General features: G+C 45.3%; 1 protein-coding gene across 7 annotated transcripts in view; it reads right to left on the reverse strand.

Annotated features, from left to right (window-relative positions):
* The window catches only part of Msra (methionine sulfoxide reductase A), a 338,461-nt gene that overhangs the window by 99,439 nt on the left and 219,112 nt on the right, over positions 1–19,910 (reverse strand). For all 7 annotated transcript variants that reach the window (XR_010057810.1, XM_039093214.2, XM_063274183.1 and 4 more), the window contains one exon: positions 11,254–11,360. Coding sequence is in view for 6 of the 7 variants with exons in the window: in XM_039093214.2 (XP_038949142.1) it covers positions 11,254–11,360 (107 nt within the window). In the remaining variant the exon portion in view is untranslated. The remainder of the gene's footprint in view (positions 1–11,253; positions 11,361–19,910) is intronic.

Raw genomic sequence — 19,910 nt, forward strand, 5'->3', positions numbered from 1 at the left:
TAGGGGTGTAGAGTATAAGAAACCCAGGTGGTGGCTCTTATTAATGATATCATAAAGAGGACCAGAGAGGAACTGCATGATCAAATTCCAGATCAGGTTCTGGGGTTACAGGGTCAGGACAGAGTAATCTCGGCTCTGAAGCCAGTATCGGTTCCAACTGCCTGGATACATTTGGAGATGGCTCCAGTGGGGGCGGGGATGGCTTTGCAAACCTCCTTTGCCAGGAGCTTACTGCAGCAAACCTCTTCTGCCCTGGCACTGCAGCGCCAATAGGATCGGGGAGCTGAACTCAGGCCACTGAGTTCGAAGACATTGTGGCGATGAGAGTAAAAGGGGACATCTCAGATATTGAATCCCAGTGTCACAAAGTACTACAGCTCAGAGCAGTTCAAGGTGAAGAAGCCAGCCCACCCTGCAGAGCACAACCACCTTTGTCCTTCACAGGCCTGCCTCCCACCTGAGGCAGAAATGAATGACCCTGACCTCAGCTCCAACCCATCAGCGCAGTGCACACAGCTTGAGTGGGGTACCCGTGGCCACCATGGGTGATTGTGCTCATGGCCTAACTGCTCCCTGGCAGGGCAGCAGGGCGGCAGGGCGTAGGACCTGACAGTGCGGGCCTTTTCTCCCTCTTCCACTAGCAGCCAGTGGGCGGGCTTGCTCAGCCAGCTGCCATGGCAACGGGAAGATGGCTCTGTGGTGCCCAGAACAGATGTCACATGGGCTGCTGTGCTTGTGTTGGGGGTGGGGAGCTTGGTGGGGGCACCAGGGGAGGGGCTGCGCCTTTGGAGTTAAATGGTCCCACCAGAGGGAGTAAGTCACATTTGGAAGGGAGTGCGGAGCGGTAGAATCTATTTTCTTTCTTGTCCCTGTCCTTTAAGTGCTAAACATACATGCACAAACACAAATGGCCTTTCATCTCTGCTCCTGAGGTGCTGGAGGCTCACAGCTTTCTGGGCGGACATGAAAGCTGTTATCTCTCCAAGCCTCAAATGAACATCCCCTCCGTGGCCCAACCTTGAGCAGGCAGCCCTCTGTTGTCTTTAAGGGACTGGCCAGGAGGCTCCATTTGGGTGAGTCCAAGGAACCTAGAATCATGCAGAGCAGAGACCAATCAAGGGGAAATTGAAAGGCAAACACACTGGGTTCTGTGGGCAACGACAAACCCAGCTCCAGGCTTCACAGGCTTGCCACTGAAATGAAAGAGTCCCTATGTCCCCTTCCTCCTCCCCGTGGGGTCTCTGATCGTATCATGCCAAAGGCCATTTTATACAGACTAAACTGGGGCAAGGCTTATAAATCTACCTGTCTGAACCCACAGGCTCTTTGTCCCTGAAATAGATCTATCCTAGTCGAACTGCTGTGTTTAGAAATTTCCACTACTTTCCATTTCTCCCACACAGAACTGATAGATATGTGTACATTAATATGATACATCCATATTCATTGGTAAGATAAGATATTATGTGAATACCAGGAAAATGCCAGGCATCGGTGGCCTATTTTCCTCTCTGCTTCTAGCCCAAAGCTGAGACTCCAACTTCAGACCATGGGAACTTGGAGACAAGGGGGAGAAGGTATAGGTGCTATCTTAATCAGATGCACGACAGTCATTGCATGTGTGGGAGGATGGGAAAATGCTACATGTAGTTATTTTGCACTGGGGTTTAATTCACAGGACCAGCATGCACAGAGCGGCTGCTTTGTGCCAAGGAATGCCACAGGGAGGAGGGGGAGGCAAGCAAAGCCAAGAAGATCTCATTCATCACCAAGAGGCAGAAACAGCACAGAAACTCTTATAATGGGTCTGATGAAGTGAGTGCTGCAAGCAAAGCATTATGGGAATGTGGAGAGAGGCAGGCTCTGAGAGAGGTGCCCTGGGGTGTGAAGAGACAAGCAGGAAGAATCTGGCATTGACAGCACCTGCTCTGTGACAGACATGTTATATACACAGCACACCGGATGGATCATAGAACTCCCTCAGAGGCAGTCGCTGTTTTTATGTCTTTTTTTTTTTTTTAAAAAAAAGTCAGGAAACCCAAGCTTAGAGTGGTTTACAATCCAAGGTCATTCATCAAGGACACGGCCATGCTGCCCTGTGTTTCTGCCTATAGACTGACAGAAGACGCAGCCCAGCACAGAATGCAGCTGCAAATGTATCTATCATTTTCTGATCTTCACCTAAGCAACAAGGGTCAAAGATCGTGGGTCTCAAACAGTCCCTGAAGCTTTCCTAACACACGTAAACGCATAGCAATTACAATAAAAAGAATCGCTCGTCTGAATGTAGCCCAGAATCTCCTCATGGATCACAATGGGTACTACTGGGACCTTTCCGTGCCCTTGAAAGATGAGTAGGGGTGGCCCCACAAACTGTATTAATTCATTTGAGCATCACCCTATGTTACTAGGGTTTTTTGTGTCTATACCTTCATTAAAATGACACATCTCCCAAGCCCTGCTAAGATTGCTGTATTTTATCAACAATCTGGCCTGCACCTGAGGTCCTAGGGCATTTGTGGTTCACCTGAATGAAAAGCATTCATCAAGAGTCAAAGGTTGCCTGACCGTGCCCCGGTCTGCGCAGCTCTAGGGAGCTGCCACTACAAGCCAAAGTCCCCTACGGAAGACTAGCTTCCTTGACACTGCAGTGAAAGTATACAGCCACCGGGGGGCAGTAACACAAACCAAATTTGTTTCCTTCAGGCCTGAATGTGGATGTGCCCAGTTTAATGCGTAAAGCCCATTATTACGAGCTTTTTCTCTCCCCACCCCCTATTAATGAACAAATGCCCAGGGGTAATGCAGAGATTTCTAAATACAGTGCAAGAAAGGGCAATCTGCACTCATACGCAGGGAGTCTAACATGCAGTAATAAGTGGAAATGAAAATAATCAAGATGCAAGCGAGCCATTAGGCTAAAGAGCTAGCCCTCTGTCTGGCTACAAACACAGAAATGCAGATGCCTGGCTCGCAGAAACGGGCATTTTAAAAATATTTATTTCACAAGTTCCTATTTAGAGTTCATAATACTATCCATAATTACAAGCTCCAAGCTCCAAGAGGGGTCTAGCAGGAATTCCATATCTAGTGCGGAGCACAGAGAGGGATGGTTCTCTTAGCCTAAGGTAAATGCATGAATTATTCAGGAACTTCCACAGGCATTTTAAATCATAACTTTGTGCTGTAAACAATAGCGCACGTTAAAAAAAAAAAAGGTAAAAGATGAAGACCTGTCTAATCCCCAAACCATAAAACAGCTTCTGACACCCAATCTGCACAGTCTCCCAATGGCTGTGGTGGCTTTCCATAGGAATCCTTTGGCGTGCTTACAGGGTTTTAAACACGGCAGCAGAGAGAATATAATAACACAGAACCCACTTATTCCCTGGGAACAAAGAATCCGGAATGGTCCTGCCATTTTCGTGACAAAGGGGAGATTACACACGCAGTCCTTTCTTTTAAGTTGTTTGGAATTCCAGGCCTGTGAGAAAGATGACAAGACCACTGCTAGCAGCCTTGTCTCCGGAGTCACCCCATTACATCCCACTATTCGGGAACTGCTAGACAGACTACAGCTATTATCCACGCAACATGGCTGAAACACACATGGAATTCTGAGTCAACTGGCCAGAACCCTCTACATTTTCTACTGGGGTTGTTCTGAGAATGAAAATGTACCCCTCTGGGCTTCAGTTTCCTAGCAACAGAGGTAGGAGAGCAGATCTTGCCCTATGCCCTTGTGTGGTGTGAAGGTCATTCGGCATAATGGGAGGGAAACATGGTAAGAACCCTTGAGATTTATGAAGGCTCTCAGTGTGTGTCTTCTCTCCAGTTTACAGGAGGAACTGAAGCTGCAGAGACTAATCCAAGGTCGTGTGGGTGAAGGCAGAGCCAGGGCCCCAGCTGGCTGTTCTCATGCAAGGCTATGATTCTTCCCATCCCTCCTTGGAGCTGAGTACACACAACACAGCTGGCTCAGTCCGCTCTGGAAAAATACCTCAGACTGGAGGCACACAGCAGGGCTGTGGACTTTGGTAAAGGGCGAGGTACACCAAGGCTCCTTCTCCTGCCTTGTTAGGTTTTGTTTACACATCTTCCCTGAACACAGGAGTGAAAACAGAAGGAGACTAGCACCCTGGTGCCTACTGTGTTTTAATTCTAAGGACACAAATCCCTCCAAGGGAGCTCTATCCCTATGACCTCATCTAACCCAAATTACCCAGATCAAAAACCATCACACTAGGGGAGGGGAAGGCTTTAGCAGAGGAGTTTCACTGGAGAAAACATGGAATTATTCAGCCAATAATGAGAGACACTAGGACAGACTTGTTCATCTCCCCATCTCTTTCATTTAGGTCAACAAACATTCACAGACCATGTGTTAGGAGCCAAGCAGTTGCAGGCACTGTGGACACAAAGATGAATGCCCCCTACCTCCCGAAAGGATGGCTTAGAACAGGAAATGTCAGAATAGGTCCTGAGAAATTCTCTTTAGGAAAGGGTCTGTGTGACTTGTAAGCACCAGGGACTGTACAGGTCGGTTACAACCTTCCCAAGATCTTTCTTCAGACAGCTCTGCTCAAAACAACTACAGTATGAGTCTGGATGCTAATCAGTACATAATTAATATTTGATAAGGTAATTAATTTATTAATTTACTGGGGAAGGGAAAGATATAAGTCATTTTCAGCCTACAGATGCCTGGAAGGAGCGACATAGGATCTGCATGCGCATCCTGGGGTGGGGGTGTCACCAGTCCGGCTATACTCTGGTAGTATTGACATTATGGAATAATTATTGCATATAATGGATGGCTGAGTTGGGCTGGCATAATTTAAACTATTTTTGGGGTCCAGAAACTAAAAGGACTCAGCTCCAACTTATGTATATTTGATCACTACATGTGTGATAAAAATGCTACTATAAGGTGTGTGTGTGCGTGTGTGTGTGCGTGCGCGCATGCGTGCACACACACACGCAAGCATAGTCTGGACAAAAGAAAAGAAGGAAAATAGAAATGTATAAAACGTCATTTAATTTTATAGCAAATCTGCAGGGAAATTTGTCACCCAGAGAAATTAACTCAAGCTCAAACATAGCAACCAAGACAGTACTAGAACATTCTTGCCAACCATCCAAATGTTATTTTGAAAAGAGAGAGAAAGGAGAGAGTCGGGGGAGAAGGGGAAAGGAAGGAAGGGGGAAAGAAAGGGAATGAGGGAGGGAGGGAGGGGGGGGAGAGAGAGAGAGAGAGAGAGAGAGAGAGAGAGAGAGAGAGAGAGAGAGAGAGTGTGTTTCTCTCACAAACACTCTTCCAGCTCTGAGGATTTTGCACACTGTTTTCTGGTGTGCTACCTTATTTTAGGAGTTAAGGTCTTTTTTGAAGGTAGAGGAAATACATAAGCAGATTCCAACCTCCTTGCAAAACCAGATAAAGGCCACAGACAGTCATCCCTGCAAGGACTCCCCTGTTCAAATTGTGCTTCTTAGGTATCCAGAAATCCTACAGCTTCATCCAAAGGCCCCAGGCCTTGTCCGGAATAACATGTCACAGTAATCGTATGATGAGAGAGACTGTTGCTAGAAGATAGCATGTTGATTATGTGGAGTCTGGGAGACCAAGCTAATGACTGAGTCTCAGACATGCACTAGGGAGGCCACGGCAGTCAGGCACCAGAGAGGGAAATGCCTGGATGATATTTATGATGGTCACTCTGCCTGCCCTGTGTAGGCAGCTACAGTAACAGAGAAATAAAAAATTCACTGGTCCTGAAACAGATGGTGGTACCCAAGGGATGGTGGTGACTAAGGCTATGACAGAGAAGCGGCACATGGGACCTGAACCCATGGGCAGAATCCAGAGACTGTGGCTTGAATGTGAATTGTGTATCTGAATGCTTGCTTCCTGGGCTCTGAGGTAAAGCACAGTTTTAAGACGTGAGTTGGTGCGGGCAGGTCTTGAGATTCCTCAGCCCCACTCCACTTCCTGTCTTCTGAGTTTTGACTGTGAAGGCAGTGTGACTGGCCACCTCATGGTCTTGCCACCATGCCTTCTTCACTATGATAGGCCATGACCATCTTCAACCTCAAGTCAAAATGAACCCTTTCCCCTGACGTTGCCTCTGTGCAAGTCTTTTGCCACATCAACAAGGACAGAGACTAATGAACCTGGGCAGCCTGGTAATGCCGTGGTAAGGGGCGAGGGAGCACAGGGATGGATCCAGCGTGCAGTCAGTGGTGGGCAGAAGAAGCCGAGGACTCGCTATCAGAGTCTTCAGTCTATGATTTGCTGTGTGGACGAGGATATGGAAATACACAAGTGGGCACACTTCTATGCAGGGGTCTGGAAGTCATGGAGCTTTTGGGCCTATGAATCTGTGTGTCATTGTACAGAGTGAGCGTTTCTACCACACAAGACCAAGGTGACAGGAATGTCATCGGTAGCACAGGTAGGGAGGTTAAGTGAGAACACAATCTTTCTATCTCTCCATCTCTGTCTCTTTCTGTGCCCCGCCCCCACCTCCATGCATGTCAGGGCCTTGCTAAGAAGATGTGGCGTTAGTGAATATCTGGCTGCAATCTAAGTGGAAAAAGAATCAAATAATTGAAGATGAGTCTTTATTTTTAAAATTGCTGGCTGTTTTGAAGCAATCATTACATACTGTTTTGTATACTTCTTTTTCTGTGCTTTTCTTTAAATTATACATTGTATCACATATAATCAAATGCGTAGATGATAGATGACAAATTTCCAAATAATTGAAAATTAAAATAAGATTAGAGAAAGTATTTAAAGAATGTGGCTATATAGAGAAGATCTAGATGGCTGCGTAGATGGAAGAATGAGTGGATGGGAGAGTGGCCAGGCTGCTGGGAAAGAGTGTGTAAATGGATGGATGGACAGACGGATGGACAGGCTCGGTGGTAGATGAAAGTATGGTGAATGGTTCGGTGAGTGGATAGATGGACAGAGAGACTAAAAAGACAGAGTTTAAACACTTTTGTATTTGAAATATAGTAATTAAGAATATACTTCAGAGGGGTTGGGGATTTAGCTCAGTGGTAGAGCGCTTGCCTAGCAAGCGCAAGGCCCTGGGTTCGGTCCCCAGCTCCAGAAAAAAAGAAAAAAAAAGTTTAAAGAATATACTTCAGAAAGGTTTTGTACTTACCAGAGCACAGTATGTTCTAAAAAAAAATCAGGATGGGGGGGACCCTGATTTTTCTTCTCTCCTGACAAGAAAAATATTCAAAGAAGTCATGTTTTCCATTCATGAGTCTTGAGTTGGGAATACGTTAGGTCATGTGATTGAACCACAACGATCATATCTGTTCTCTGTTTCAAGACCACCATCTACCAGAGGTTAAAATACTAAATTCATGGAGTCCCACTTTGAGTATGAAGGAATCCCACATAGACCACACCTTTATCATTCCCAGAGGGTCTGAGGTTGAGAAGATGTCCTGCGGACAGACTCACTTGAGAGAATCGTCCACAGTGTATGATAACCCACAAGCAATACTACCTCTGCTTATCCCCTCCAATATTTGCTTGCAAGTAATCCCACCACAAGACTCTTAAGGGAAAAGAGGATTAAACAGAAAGACAAGGTTAGGAAAATGTTTCAGGGCATCCTCAAAAGATGAGGGTACTTCCCACACTTTCATGAATGTCCTCAGCTCACCAAGACCTGAAGCAGCTAGCAAGTTCCATTAGCAGAGTTCATCCCTGTTATGGTGATTAAATCCAGCACGAAGTTTGGTTTCACTCCTGAAGCCTTGACCTTCCTGCTTGGGCCTTTCTGCCCCCACCCACCATCAGGAGATCAGAAGTGAGAAAGATTCTTCAGGTTGCTGGAGGTGCTGGGATTGACAGCTCAGCCAGCTATGCAGAAAACCACACTTTGGGGGGAAAAATCACTTTTGGTTTCTGGCTCCTCAGCACTCCTACACATCTAATTAGCTCAACAATTGGTCCCTGCGATAAAATCCGCTAATTTTATGTTCAAATGGCTGCTTTGTGGTAAGCAGAGCACTCACTCCAACGCCACATATAAAGAAGTTGCTGAAGAAGCCAGTTCCTGCGGGTCACTGGGGGACAAACTAGCAGAGACCATCAAATTAGTAACCTAAGTGAACACTACAGTTGGACTGCAAGGGTCCCTACAGACTCCAGGAAGATCAATGGCCAGGACAGAGGCTCTATAATGGCGACTTCTGAAGGGAAAAGAGGATGTGTGGAATGAGCTGGAGGAGTATCTACTCTTAGAAGAAGCCTGGATGTTTGGGGCAAGACTATGGAAGGCAAGACTCTAACTGGTATTGTGGAGAAAAGATGCCCCTTTTTAGGGCATTTACTCTTGTAAATGACTTTATTGTTTCGTTAAGGCATAGGCAGGGCCACCCAGGTCTGCTCTCTGACAAAAGGCAGAAGCTAGGACCAAACTTGATGATGTGGGCCCCTTTGGAAGCCAGAATACTTTTAAGGTAAATGTAAAAGAAAAGATGGTTTCTTTATCAAATAAAAGCCAATTGTGTCACCTTTCATAGGCAAAGTATTGAATTATATGAGGTGGGTTACAGATATCAGTTATACAAAGAGAATGGGCAGAAGTTCACAGAAACTCTCAAGGTAGAAACAGTCTCAGAACTATACCAATGCATACAATTTAAAACAAGATACAGAGAGATACAGGCAACTACATCTAGGCATGGCTATTACATCTATACATAGATGATAGATTGATAGATGATAAAGATAGCTAAGTGGTGGATAGATGATATAGATACATAGCTAATTGGTGGATGAATAATCAAAGATTTGTAAAAGATTTCACTTATATACAAAAGTTAGAAGAGTGATTGACATTCCGTAAATAACCTTTTCTATAGATGCAATCCTACTTTGACTACCTCAGCTATTATAAGGCTGTTTATGTACTGTACATCACTTTGTTCATAACTTCTCTATCTAAAGGTGTCTCCCATGTGACTACACAATCACAGCAGGAGGCCCTCCTGGGAAGTCACCACAAGCTTTTCTTCCACAGCTCCATCACAACCTCAGAGAGCCTCATGATGGGACCAGCCTTTGGAACTAGCAGTCTTTCCTGACTAGGGAACAGAGCTGGTGGGAGAAGGGCACTTTGTGGATAATGGCTTTTGAAGGTGCTTACACACTGTGATGGTTAGCTTTAATTGTCAATTTGATACAACATACAGTCACCTTGGATGAGAATCTCGATGAGGGCTTATCTACATTGGGTTGGCTTATGGGCATGCCTATGGGAGGTTGTCTTAATTAATTTCATTGATATGGGAAGATCCAGTTCACTGTGGGTAGCACCATTCCCTAGGCAGGGGGTCTGAACCGTATAAAAAGGACAAAGTTAGCAAAGTACAAGGAGGGAGGCAGCATTTATTTATTTCTCCTTCTACTGTCTATTATAATATGGCTAGCTGACTTAAGTTCCTGCCTTGATTTACCAGAGGTGATAGACAGTAACCTGAAACTGTAAGGCAAAGAAACTTGATTCTCCCTGAAGTTGCTTTTGGTGAGGATATGTTAACCCAGCAATGTAAATGAAACTAGAATGCGCACACTTAATCTGAAACTTCTCCTTCACTTCAGGCCCTGAGGCTCACTTCCTATTCCACACTCCTTGCTGCTGTAGCTTGTCCTGCTAAGACCATTCTTAGCTTCTGCAGCTCCAGAAACTAACAATGCCTCTCTCAACCGCACACCATTTACCTCTTGTCTCCTGCCCTGAGGTGAAGTCTCCACAGCCAAAAATACGAGGCAACACTATGCATGATGGTTCCCCAGGGAAATACGCTTCTTTCCAGGAATGGCAGGGGATTCCAGGAGGCTCAAGCAACCTGTTGTTGGTAGCAGTCAGTGTGGGTCTAACCCCTCTCTCCTACTTCTCCTGTACTCTGATCCTGTCTCCTGGTACCAACCATCCCAGACAGTCCTCACACTCAAGCCCCTTACCTTGAGCTCTGCCTCCTGTGGGACTCAAGCTAAGACAGCCATCATAGAGGTCTCCTTGATACCTAAGTATGTAGTTAGCCTTATTATTCCCACCCTAAACCCACAGGGACATCATGCGACTCTTTGGTTCCTGGTTCAGTATCAAGATCCCTTGATGTTGCAGTCTCCAGAAAGGAATAAAAGAAATGTCACAAAATTCAGCCCAGACTCACAGAGGGAATCATGTTGGATAGCAGCCACAGGGACTGTGCCCCAGACTGCCTACCATGTCAGCCAAACTGACATCACAGCCTTAGATACATAATAGGAGGAGGGGACCATCTCAGCATCTCCCTTAGACCTACCTATCATAGTGGCTCTGACTAGACCATACACCTCAAGAGCAGACAGGCCGTATCCCAGCCTGCTCTTCATTACCTACTCTACCACGATGGTGGCTGCCCCACACTATTTACAGCTCCACAGTAGCTACTAGCTCTACTGTTAATACAAAGGATATCATAATTAAAATTTTGAGTATCATTGCTGAACTCTAAGAACTTTAAGAACTCTAGTTGTTTGTAAGAGACCCAAATCTCTACTGGAGGAGGTTTTTTCCCCCTAAAGGATTATAGAATTAATAGGACAATTATTTCATGATGTAATGTGTATGTAATGTAAATGGTTTTATTATAATTAAGTTTACTGTAGCTGGCAATGGAAAGTGTATAGCACAGGCTGGCCTACATATTCCAGAAAGGATCTGTTAGAGCCTTAAGCTGCTAGACCACAACCTTATTTGGAGTTGGGTCTTGATAGAATTCATCAAGTTACAAGAGGTTACCAGGGTTAGCCTGAATGGAGTAGGACCAGTGTTCTTATAAATGCACATAGAAACACACGGAGAGGGAGGAGCATGTGACATTTACTCGGGCAAGCATCAGGACCCTTCCTTCCCTCCGTCCCCAGATGCCCCCTTGCCTCCACCTTGATTCCAGACTCCAGCGGCAGAGCAGAGACAAGCAATGTCTGCGGGTGAGACAGATTCTGACAGAGCAACAGCACCACCTGTTCACCAGGATGAGGTGATTTAAAGCACACACAGGCCCACCCTTTGACACTCACTCGATATGCACACTTCTTTGGTACAATGGCCCTGTGAGGAGGCTGGCTGAAGAGGCCTGGGGGTGTGGCCACCGGTGGGCAGAGCCAAGCTTCCCTCTAACTCTGAGCTGGCCCGGATCACACTGGCCTGGGGTGGGCAGAATTAGGGGCCCTACCTTCTGGTACTCCTCCTTGGATTTCAGGGCAGCTTCCATCTGCACGGCGGAGGTGGGATAGACCGCCGATCGATACTGCGTGCCACAGTCATTGCCTTGGCGCATCCCTGAGGGTGAGAGCAGAGAGGATTAGGGCGCTGCTGGGACAACAGTGCTGGCACCAGTGGACTTGGTTGTTGTGACCAGTTTTACCGAGCCTTATTTTAATTTTATCTGGACATCAGTTTCTTGAAATGAGTATGAAATGTATGTTTTAATTATAATGGAGAAGGCTAGGGAGGTGGCTCAGTGCTTAAGTGATTTTAAGGGGACCTGGACTCAGTTGCCATCATTCATGAATCACGACTTACAACTTCAGCTCCAGAGGCTCTTATGTCCTCAGCCTGTACTCAGCATGCACATACCATTTCCCCACATGCATGTAATTAAAAAATACATCTTTAATTATAACAAATATCTCTAAGCTAAGGTAAATTTATCACAGCCCTGGATTATACTAGACACTCCATAAGAAATAATTTTATATGAAAGCATTAACAAATAATTTACTTATTACTAAGACGTATACTGTTAGGTGTAGCATTCTAGGAGAGTCAGTTCTCGATCATTGGAGCAAACCCCGAGGGAACCCCACCTGTAAGGAGGAAAGGAGGTTTGGCTCTCAGTTCAGTTTCCAGTCCATGGCTGCTGAGTGCCAGGCCTATGGTGAAGCAGCACACCACCAGGAGCAGTGGTGGAGGCAGATGCTTACCTCACAAACAAGAGGAAGAGCGGCTGAGGCCCCACTATCCTCTTAAGAGCATGCCCTCAGTGACCTAACTTCCGAAAACTTCTCAATAATGCTATGAGCTGGGGAGCCTATATACACACATAGACATCCGAGGAACATTTATGCAAACAGTAGAGAAGGGCCCAGCCAGCTCCTCCAGTGCTTTCTTTAGGATAAGCAGGAGTCTTTGTAGAAGTAGTATTTTAATGTATGTTTCATGATCAGTACAGTTAAGACCAAGGGCTCAGGGCCACAGGTGAACTGAAGATTATTCATTTACAGATTTGACAGGCAAGAGAGATGTCTATATTACATTGTTTTGGTTTCCCCCTCCCTGGACATCCTGTTAAGGTTGGGAAGAAGGCTCAGTGGGTAAGAGTGCTTGTTGTCCAAGTGTGAGGACTTGAGTTAAAATTCCCAGAACACAGAAACACAGACACACAGACATACACACACACAGACATACACACACACAGACATACACACACACAGACACACAGAGACAGAGAGAGAGAGAGAGAGAGAGAGAGAGAGAGAGAGAGAGAGAGAGAGAGAGCCATGTGTAGCTGCACATGGTGGGAGGTGGGAAGACGAGACAATTACTGGGTCTTGCTGGCTACCAAGCTACCTCTAGGTTTACTGAGAGACTTTGTCTCAAGATGGAGAGTGACACAGCAGGACACCTGATGTCCTTTGATCTCCACACACATGGGCACAAATGTGCACACAGAAGTGCACACTAGCACAGATATGTGCACATATCCCACACACATATGCCATACTCAGAAGTCCACATACACGACTACTGTGACACTTAGTTTTAATTGCTAACTTGACACGATCTAGGATTACCTGGAAAAGGAGTCTCAATAAGGAGCTGTCTAGATTGGATGGTCTGTGGACAGGAGTGTGAGGAAGTTCTTAATTGGGTTAATTGAGATGGAAAGACATCCCCTGAATGTGGGTGGCAGCATTTCATGGGCCGCCTACTCCCAAGACTGAATGAAAAAGAGAAGAGCCGGCTAAGGCTGGCTGATTGTAACTGTTTGTCCTTGTTCTCCTACATTTCTCTGCTTCTTCCTTCCTTTAACTATCCCACAACAGCAGTGCTCTGACGGAAGTCCCTCACTAATTACTCTGCCACCATTTGCCCTTGTCCTACTCACTGCTGAACTCAGCTGCCTCTTTCCTGCCCTGAGTCCTCCAAAAAAAAAATGACAACTCTGCACAGTTGAACCTTTGGTCCTCACCCCTTCCAGGCTTCAGGCATATGGTGCCACATCTCCACCAGCATTCATGCGACTAGACCCCTGGACATTCTCAACCCCACAGCCATCTCTCGATGGCTCTCCCCCCTTGACCCCTGGTATGAGCATCCCTCCTTCCAACCCTGGAGTAATCCCTGCTTTACAGGCACCTCTCAGCCTTCCCTTTGTTTCCTGCAGCCCCTCACCAATGCCTTTCACCCTAAGGAGATGATCAGGGGTGTGGTGATAAAGCCCAAGTAAATGAATCTGCTGCAGGGCACAGTCCAGAGCTGGATCAAAAAAGCTTCTGATTGGGGACGGTTGCTGTGGCATGAATATGAAACACCTTCACAGACTTCTGTGCTGCACACTTGGCTCCCAGCTGGTGGCACTGTTGTGGAAGGTTCCGGGAACTGAGGAGGAAGTAGGTGACTGGGGGCTGATTATTCCTGAGCTTTTGGGGCCTTGTTTGTTGTCATGAGGTGAGTGGACTCCGTCTTATGATCTGTATGCACCATGGGGCTCAGAGTCAACAGAGTCAAACAACCATGGACTGAACCCTCTGTAACCCCAAGCTAAAAATAAGCATCTCTTCCTTCGTTTTGGTCAAATCTGTGGTCACGGCAACAAGACAGTAACTAACACAGTGTGCAGACTGAAAGAGTGAGCTGTGTTATCTTACCATGTGTCCCTGGTGGATTGTCCTACCATGTGACCCCATCTCTGCCTCCAAGCTCCTCCACATTTCACTCTTCTCCCCAGGGACATTACTTTAATATTCCTCATTATTAGAGCAAAACAGGATGAAGAAAATGAGCACGCTCTGTAACTCACTCCTACAAAACATGTTCATAGTTTTTATGCTAGACTAAAAGTTTCACCTTGTTGAGTCTATCTTTACAAAGGCCAACATATTGACCAGCTCCTCTCTGCATGTGATCCCTTTACAAAGGCTTTCAAAATACAAATCAAAGCCTTCAAACAATTCATTGGGTTTAGATTATACACATGTTCAACTCCTAAGCATTAAGTCACAGCACCCCAGGAGATAACATCGAAATGCACATTGTGGTTAAGCATCAACCTTCAGTTAGCTCTTGTCCACCAGGAGCTAATAAGCTGTCAGCTAGGGGTAGTGTTAACTAGGTAACTGGGGGTAAGGGGACAGAGCAGAGCACCCTTGGAATATTTTCAAGATGGAGAGAAGGTGAAGAAATCAATTAGTATCCTTAAAGTAAAACCTGAGTGTTTTTTAATGACACTGACAGACAACTGAAGGACTAATACACAATGGGTGCTCTCTATACACAGCCACTTCAGCCTCTGCACTGCTCACGTTCTGAGCAAGATGATCCTTGGTCCTTGGGCTACCCTGTGCATTCTTGGACACATAGTAGCATCCCCAGGCCCTATCCATCAATGCCCACCAAGTTGAGACATACAAGAGTATCTCTACATACTACAATATGTCCCCCGGGTAGCAAAGCTGCCTCTGGCTGCGACGTGTTCCTTTATATTAATGGAGCATGACTTCTGATATCATCACATACAGCCTTCATGTTCAAGGCAGCTGAGTGGATGAGTGGGAAGAAGTAGGAGCCTTAGGAGGGTAGAGAACAGAGGCATCATGGAAGTCCTCCATGCTCATATTAGTGTTTGTATTTACTAAGTTCCATGGCTTTGTCCTATACTTTTAGTTTTTATGATTACTTTAAAATCTCACATACATACACTTTGCATGCTGACTTTCTCTGAATTCAGGAGAACACGAGGTTCTTTAAAATTTGTTTTTGTCAAACAGCATTTTTTAATTGAAAATATTTTTTCAGACGATATATTCTGATGTTGCTACCTCTTTAGGCATTCAACTCCATGCGTTATATCTCTGACTTTTGAAAACTAACAGGCACATTTTTAAAAAGAATAAAGCAAAGAAAGGGCACCGGAAGCACACAAACACAGGTGTGCAAAATCAAGACCCATAAGAACAAATTGGAAACCATAATATACAAGCAGAAGATGAGTGACTTTTTTTAAATGCTCAAATAAAGCAAAAGAGAACAAAAAATCTACGAAAATATCATTGAGCTCATTTTCTGTCAGCATCTACTGCTGGACACGAGGCTGCCCTTAAGTGTGGCTTGTCCACTCAGTGAGATTCCATTGTAGGAAAATAATGCTTCCTCTGAAGTGATTGTCCATTGGAGGTCATTTCCTGGTTATGAATGGGAGCGCGTGTCCATTTTCTCCTCTTAGCACTGATCCCCATCTGGCTTGAACCTGTGCAGGCCCTGTGCATTCTGCCACGGTCTCTGTGTATTCATAAGTGTATCAGTCCTGTTATGTCTGGAAAACACTGTTCCCTCGGTATCAACCATCGCCCTGGCCCTTACAATCTTTCTGCCTCTTTTTCCAAATGGTTCCCTGAGCCCTGAGGAGAGGGGATTGATGAAGACATCCATTTAGGACTTAATGTTCCAAGGCAGCATTTCAAGTGACATTTAAAATATAAAACAACAGACTTGTAGTAAGTAAAAATTAAAATGATTATGTATACAGTTTAGATATAAGGCTCTGAAGTGTATAAAAATTACAAAAGGTCTTTTTTTCTTGCTTCTAATTTTAAAATCTGGACAGGAGAAAGGAGGAGCATTGAAGTATCACCCTGTGCTTTCTGGTGACCAGAGTGGCTATCGCACTGTCCAGGCTCTCTCTGAGTCCTGTCTCATGGTGCCCTCGGGAACAGCATTCATATTACCAGGGATGAAGATGCAGATGATGGAGCAAGGTAGCCTTGTGGTTCTTTCTTCAGTTAAAGAAGTGAAGCTTTACCAACGTTGGGAATTGGTGACTCCTCGGTCACCAGGGCCTCAGGTTTCTTTTCACACAATTATTTTTAGCACATGGTTCCATGCTCGAAAACAAACATCATCTTCTGGTCTTGTAACCACCATGGCCAAAGTATAGACCAAGATAAGGGAGGGGGAGAAAAGTGAATGGACAAGACCCCCACTTACTACCTCTTTAGTATTATTTATTTATTATTACTCTTATATTTTTGGTTGTGAGCCTAGCCTTTAACGGCTGAGCCATCTCTCCAGCCCTTATTTATTATTACTATTGCATGCACGTGTGCATGATGTGTGTGGGTTGTTATGTGCACACCATGGAGGATGTGTGAAAGACAGAGGACATTTCAGGAGTTAGTTCCTCTCCTTCTACCTTTATGTGGGCTTCAGGGATCAAGCTCAGGTCTCCAGGCTTGCAAGGCAGGTGCCTTTACCCAGTAAGCCTCCGGCCTGCCCTGGCTTTTTCCATCTTTAAACAGCCTTCCTAGAAGATTTGCTCTGCACCAATAGTTATATCTTAGTGGTCAGAACCTGGTCACATGACTATACCAAGAGCTCCCTGAACTCCCCTATTCAAGGGGCCAAGGCTTCTCCTGAGACTACATCCTCACTCAACTTCTTCTTTCCTTCCTACTTCTTTCATTTCCTTACAGGTTCTCTCCTCCTCCTGCCTGTCTTCCTCCAGTTACAGGCACTGGACCCTTGCCCCGGGCTCTGCATCAGAGAAGCTAATGGACTCTATGCTAGTCATTAACTCTGTTCTCATTCAAACTGATTTACAGCCCACCTTTGCATGCTATTGCTTCTTGCATTCTGTCACTCTCAGAGAATGCCCATAGTCTATATACTACCTGGTTCCACTTAGGATAGTGCACCTATGTTCTGTGGTTGACTCTTATCATATAAAGGGGCTTAGAAGCTGTGGCATTTGGATATGCTTGGTCCAGGGAGTGGCACTATTAGAAGGTGTGGCCTTGTTGGATGAGGTGTGTACTGTTGGGGTGGGCTTTGAGACCCTCCTCCAATCCATACAGGAGCCAGTTTTCTCCTGGCTGCAGTAGAAGTCTCAGCTCCTCCAGCACCATGCCTGCCTGGATGCTGCCATGTTCCTGCCTTGATGGTAATGGAGTGAACCTCTGACCCTGTAAGCCAGCCCCAATTAAAGCATTCCACTACTTTCCAAAGCTCCCAAATCCACACTGCTCCAAACAAAAGCATGGTCAGGCCTATCACAACAGAACTCCACTCCTGGGACCAACTTCTGCCATAGTTAGGGTTTCCATTACATTGAAGACATACCATGACCAAGGCAACTCTTATAAAGGACAACATTTAATTAGGGCTGGCTTACAGGTTTAGAGGTTCAGTCCATTATCATCATGGCAGAAAGTATGGAGGTATCCAGGTAAGAATGGCAATGGAGGAGCTGAGAGTTCTACATCTTGTTCTGAAGGCAAATAGGAATCTGACATCCAAGCAGCTAGGAGGAGGGTCGCAAAACCCACCCTCACAGTGACACACTTCCTCCAACAAGGCCACGGCTACTCCAACAAGGCCATACTTCCTAATAGTGCCATTCTCTGGGCCAAGCATAGTCCAACCACCACAGAAGCTATGGCTCTATCTACAAAATTCTGAACACCTCCACTCGCTTATCCAAAAGCGATCTCAATGAAAAGTAAAACTGCTGATAAATGTCTCAGAACTGCAGTCATTTCACACAAATGGGAAGCTGGTCTTCTCTTTGCTCATGAACTGACTCACTGGTTTGTCTCCACAGAGATGGCACTGAAAGCCTGCACATCACAGTGGCACAGAAGACCACAGCTTGCACAGCTCATTCCAGCATTGCCTCCTTTCTGGGGCTGGAAAACAGGATCTTCCTAGTGCTGCAGCCTTCCCCACCAGGTCATGAGCCTCTCTCCTTCACAGTGACACAGAGCTTCTTACTGCAATCCAAGAGCTCTTCTTGGCACACCTGGCCTTTCTCTCAGGTGTCTGAGATGAACCCTATGAATATTGAACAGGCTCACTTTACCTGACTGGGAAATTAATTTTGTCAATTTGAACTGACAGCTCATTTTAAATTTAAAATGAGAAAATGAATGGATAGCCCTTGTTTCATCAAGAGGGAGGTAGAGAGGGCATCAAAATAGCGAACAAACCCTGGAAAGGTGACCTAGCCAATAAAGTGCTTGCTATGCTAGCATGAAAACCTAGGTTCCATCTCTAGTTCCTACCAAAAAAGTTAGGCACAGTGGCAGACACGTATAATACAAGCACAGACCATCAGTGACCACTGTAGGCCAGCACAGACCCTCAGTGACTACCATAGACCATTCCAGACCAACAGTCACCACCATAGACCAGCCTAGACCATCAGCGACCACCATAGAGCAGCCCAGACCCCAGTGAGACCTTTTTCAGATGTTTACAGAAAAGACACCAAGCATGAACAGAGGGCAGAAAATGGTGGCAGTGAGCTGCGCATGAACAACCATGCATCTGCACTCTCTGTTGTTGACTCCCACTGCTTTGATTTCTCTGCTGTGATGGACTGCACCTTGGACTGTGACAAAAATAAGCTCTTTCTCCTTAAGTTGCTTTTGTTTGATTATTTTGACACAACAATAGAAACTGAAACTAAGACTCAATTATGGAAAAGTATAGAAAGCATGCGTACACATGTACCAAAAGTCCATAAAACATAGTATATGATTTATTCAAGTGTACACTTCAGTGTTACAGTAACATGATGGAATCATTATTTATAATCAAGAAGTGGATGCTCAGATAAAGACTGCCAACATAAAGAAATGGAGTACCACTGTGCCCTGTGCGTCCCTTCTAATGACAATGCCTTCTAGTTTGGTTTGGCCTATTTTTGAAATTTATGTAGAACAAAGCTATACAGTGGTTTCTATCTCACGTTTTCTCCATTTTGTGGCTTCAGAACATCTCTTGAATGACCGCCCACCCACTGTGGATGCATTCATTCTGTGATGAGTCTGTGACCAACCTGGGACTGCCAAGGACATTCTCAACATGCTCTCTACTATCCATACACATGATGTTCTTATGGGTACATATATAGAATCGGAGCTGTTGGTCAGTGAGGTCTGCGTGTCTTTGAGGTAACTACATGTGCGCCACTTTTAGGAGCACCCCTGCTTTACAAAGTCTATGTTGCTCTACCTAGAGTCTGGAAGCTCTGAAAACCTGCCGATTTATGATGTGCTCATCTCTGATAGTCTACTTTCTGTCAGTCAGCTTGGTTCATGATGCAATCTCACTTGATCTTAATTTGTATTTTCCTAATTGATAATGATGTTTTTAATTTTATGCTTCTCCATTGCTTTTTAGATACCTTGGCCACATTTCTTTGCAGAAAACATAAACAAAAACAAAAAACCCCACCTATTTCATACATTTTAAATATTCTGGATATAAACTACTATCAGATATAATCTCATTACTCTTGGCATTTTCTATACAATGGTTTAGTTTGCTTAATTTTTATTTATACTTAATTTATATGTAGGAGTGTTTGCCTTCATGTACACCTGGTGTCTGCATGGTGGCTTCAGCAGCCAGAAGGTGTAGATCCTCTGCAGCTAGAGTTACAGATGGCTGTGAGCCACCATGGCTGGAACGGAATCTGGGGCCTTTGTAAGAGCAGCCAGTGCTCTAAACTGCTGAGTCATTGTTCCAGCCACCAAGACTAGAACTGAACCTGGGTCCTTTGTAGGAACAGCCAGTGCTCTAAACTGCTGAGTCATTGCTCAAGCCCCC

Source organism: Rattus norvegicus, chromosome 15 (assembly GCF_036323735.1).
Source record: "Rattus norvegicus strain BN/NHsdMcwi chromosome 15, GRCr8, whole genome shotgun sequence".
Classification (NCBI taxonomy): domain Eukaryota; kingdom Metazoa; phylum Chordata; class Mammalia; order Rodentia; family Muridae; genus Rattus; species Rattus norvegicus.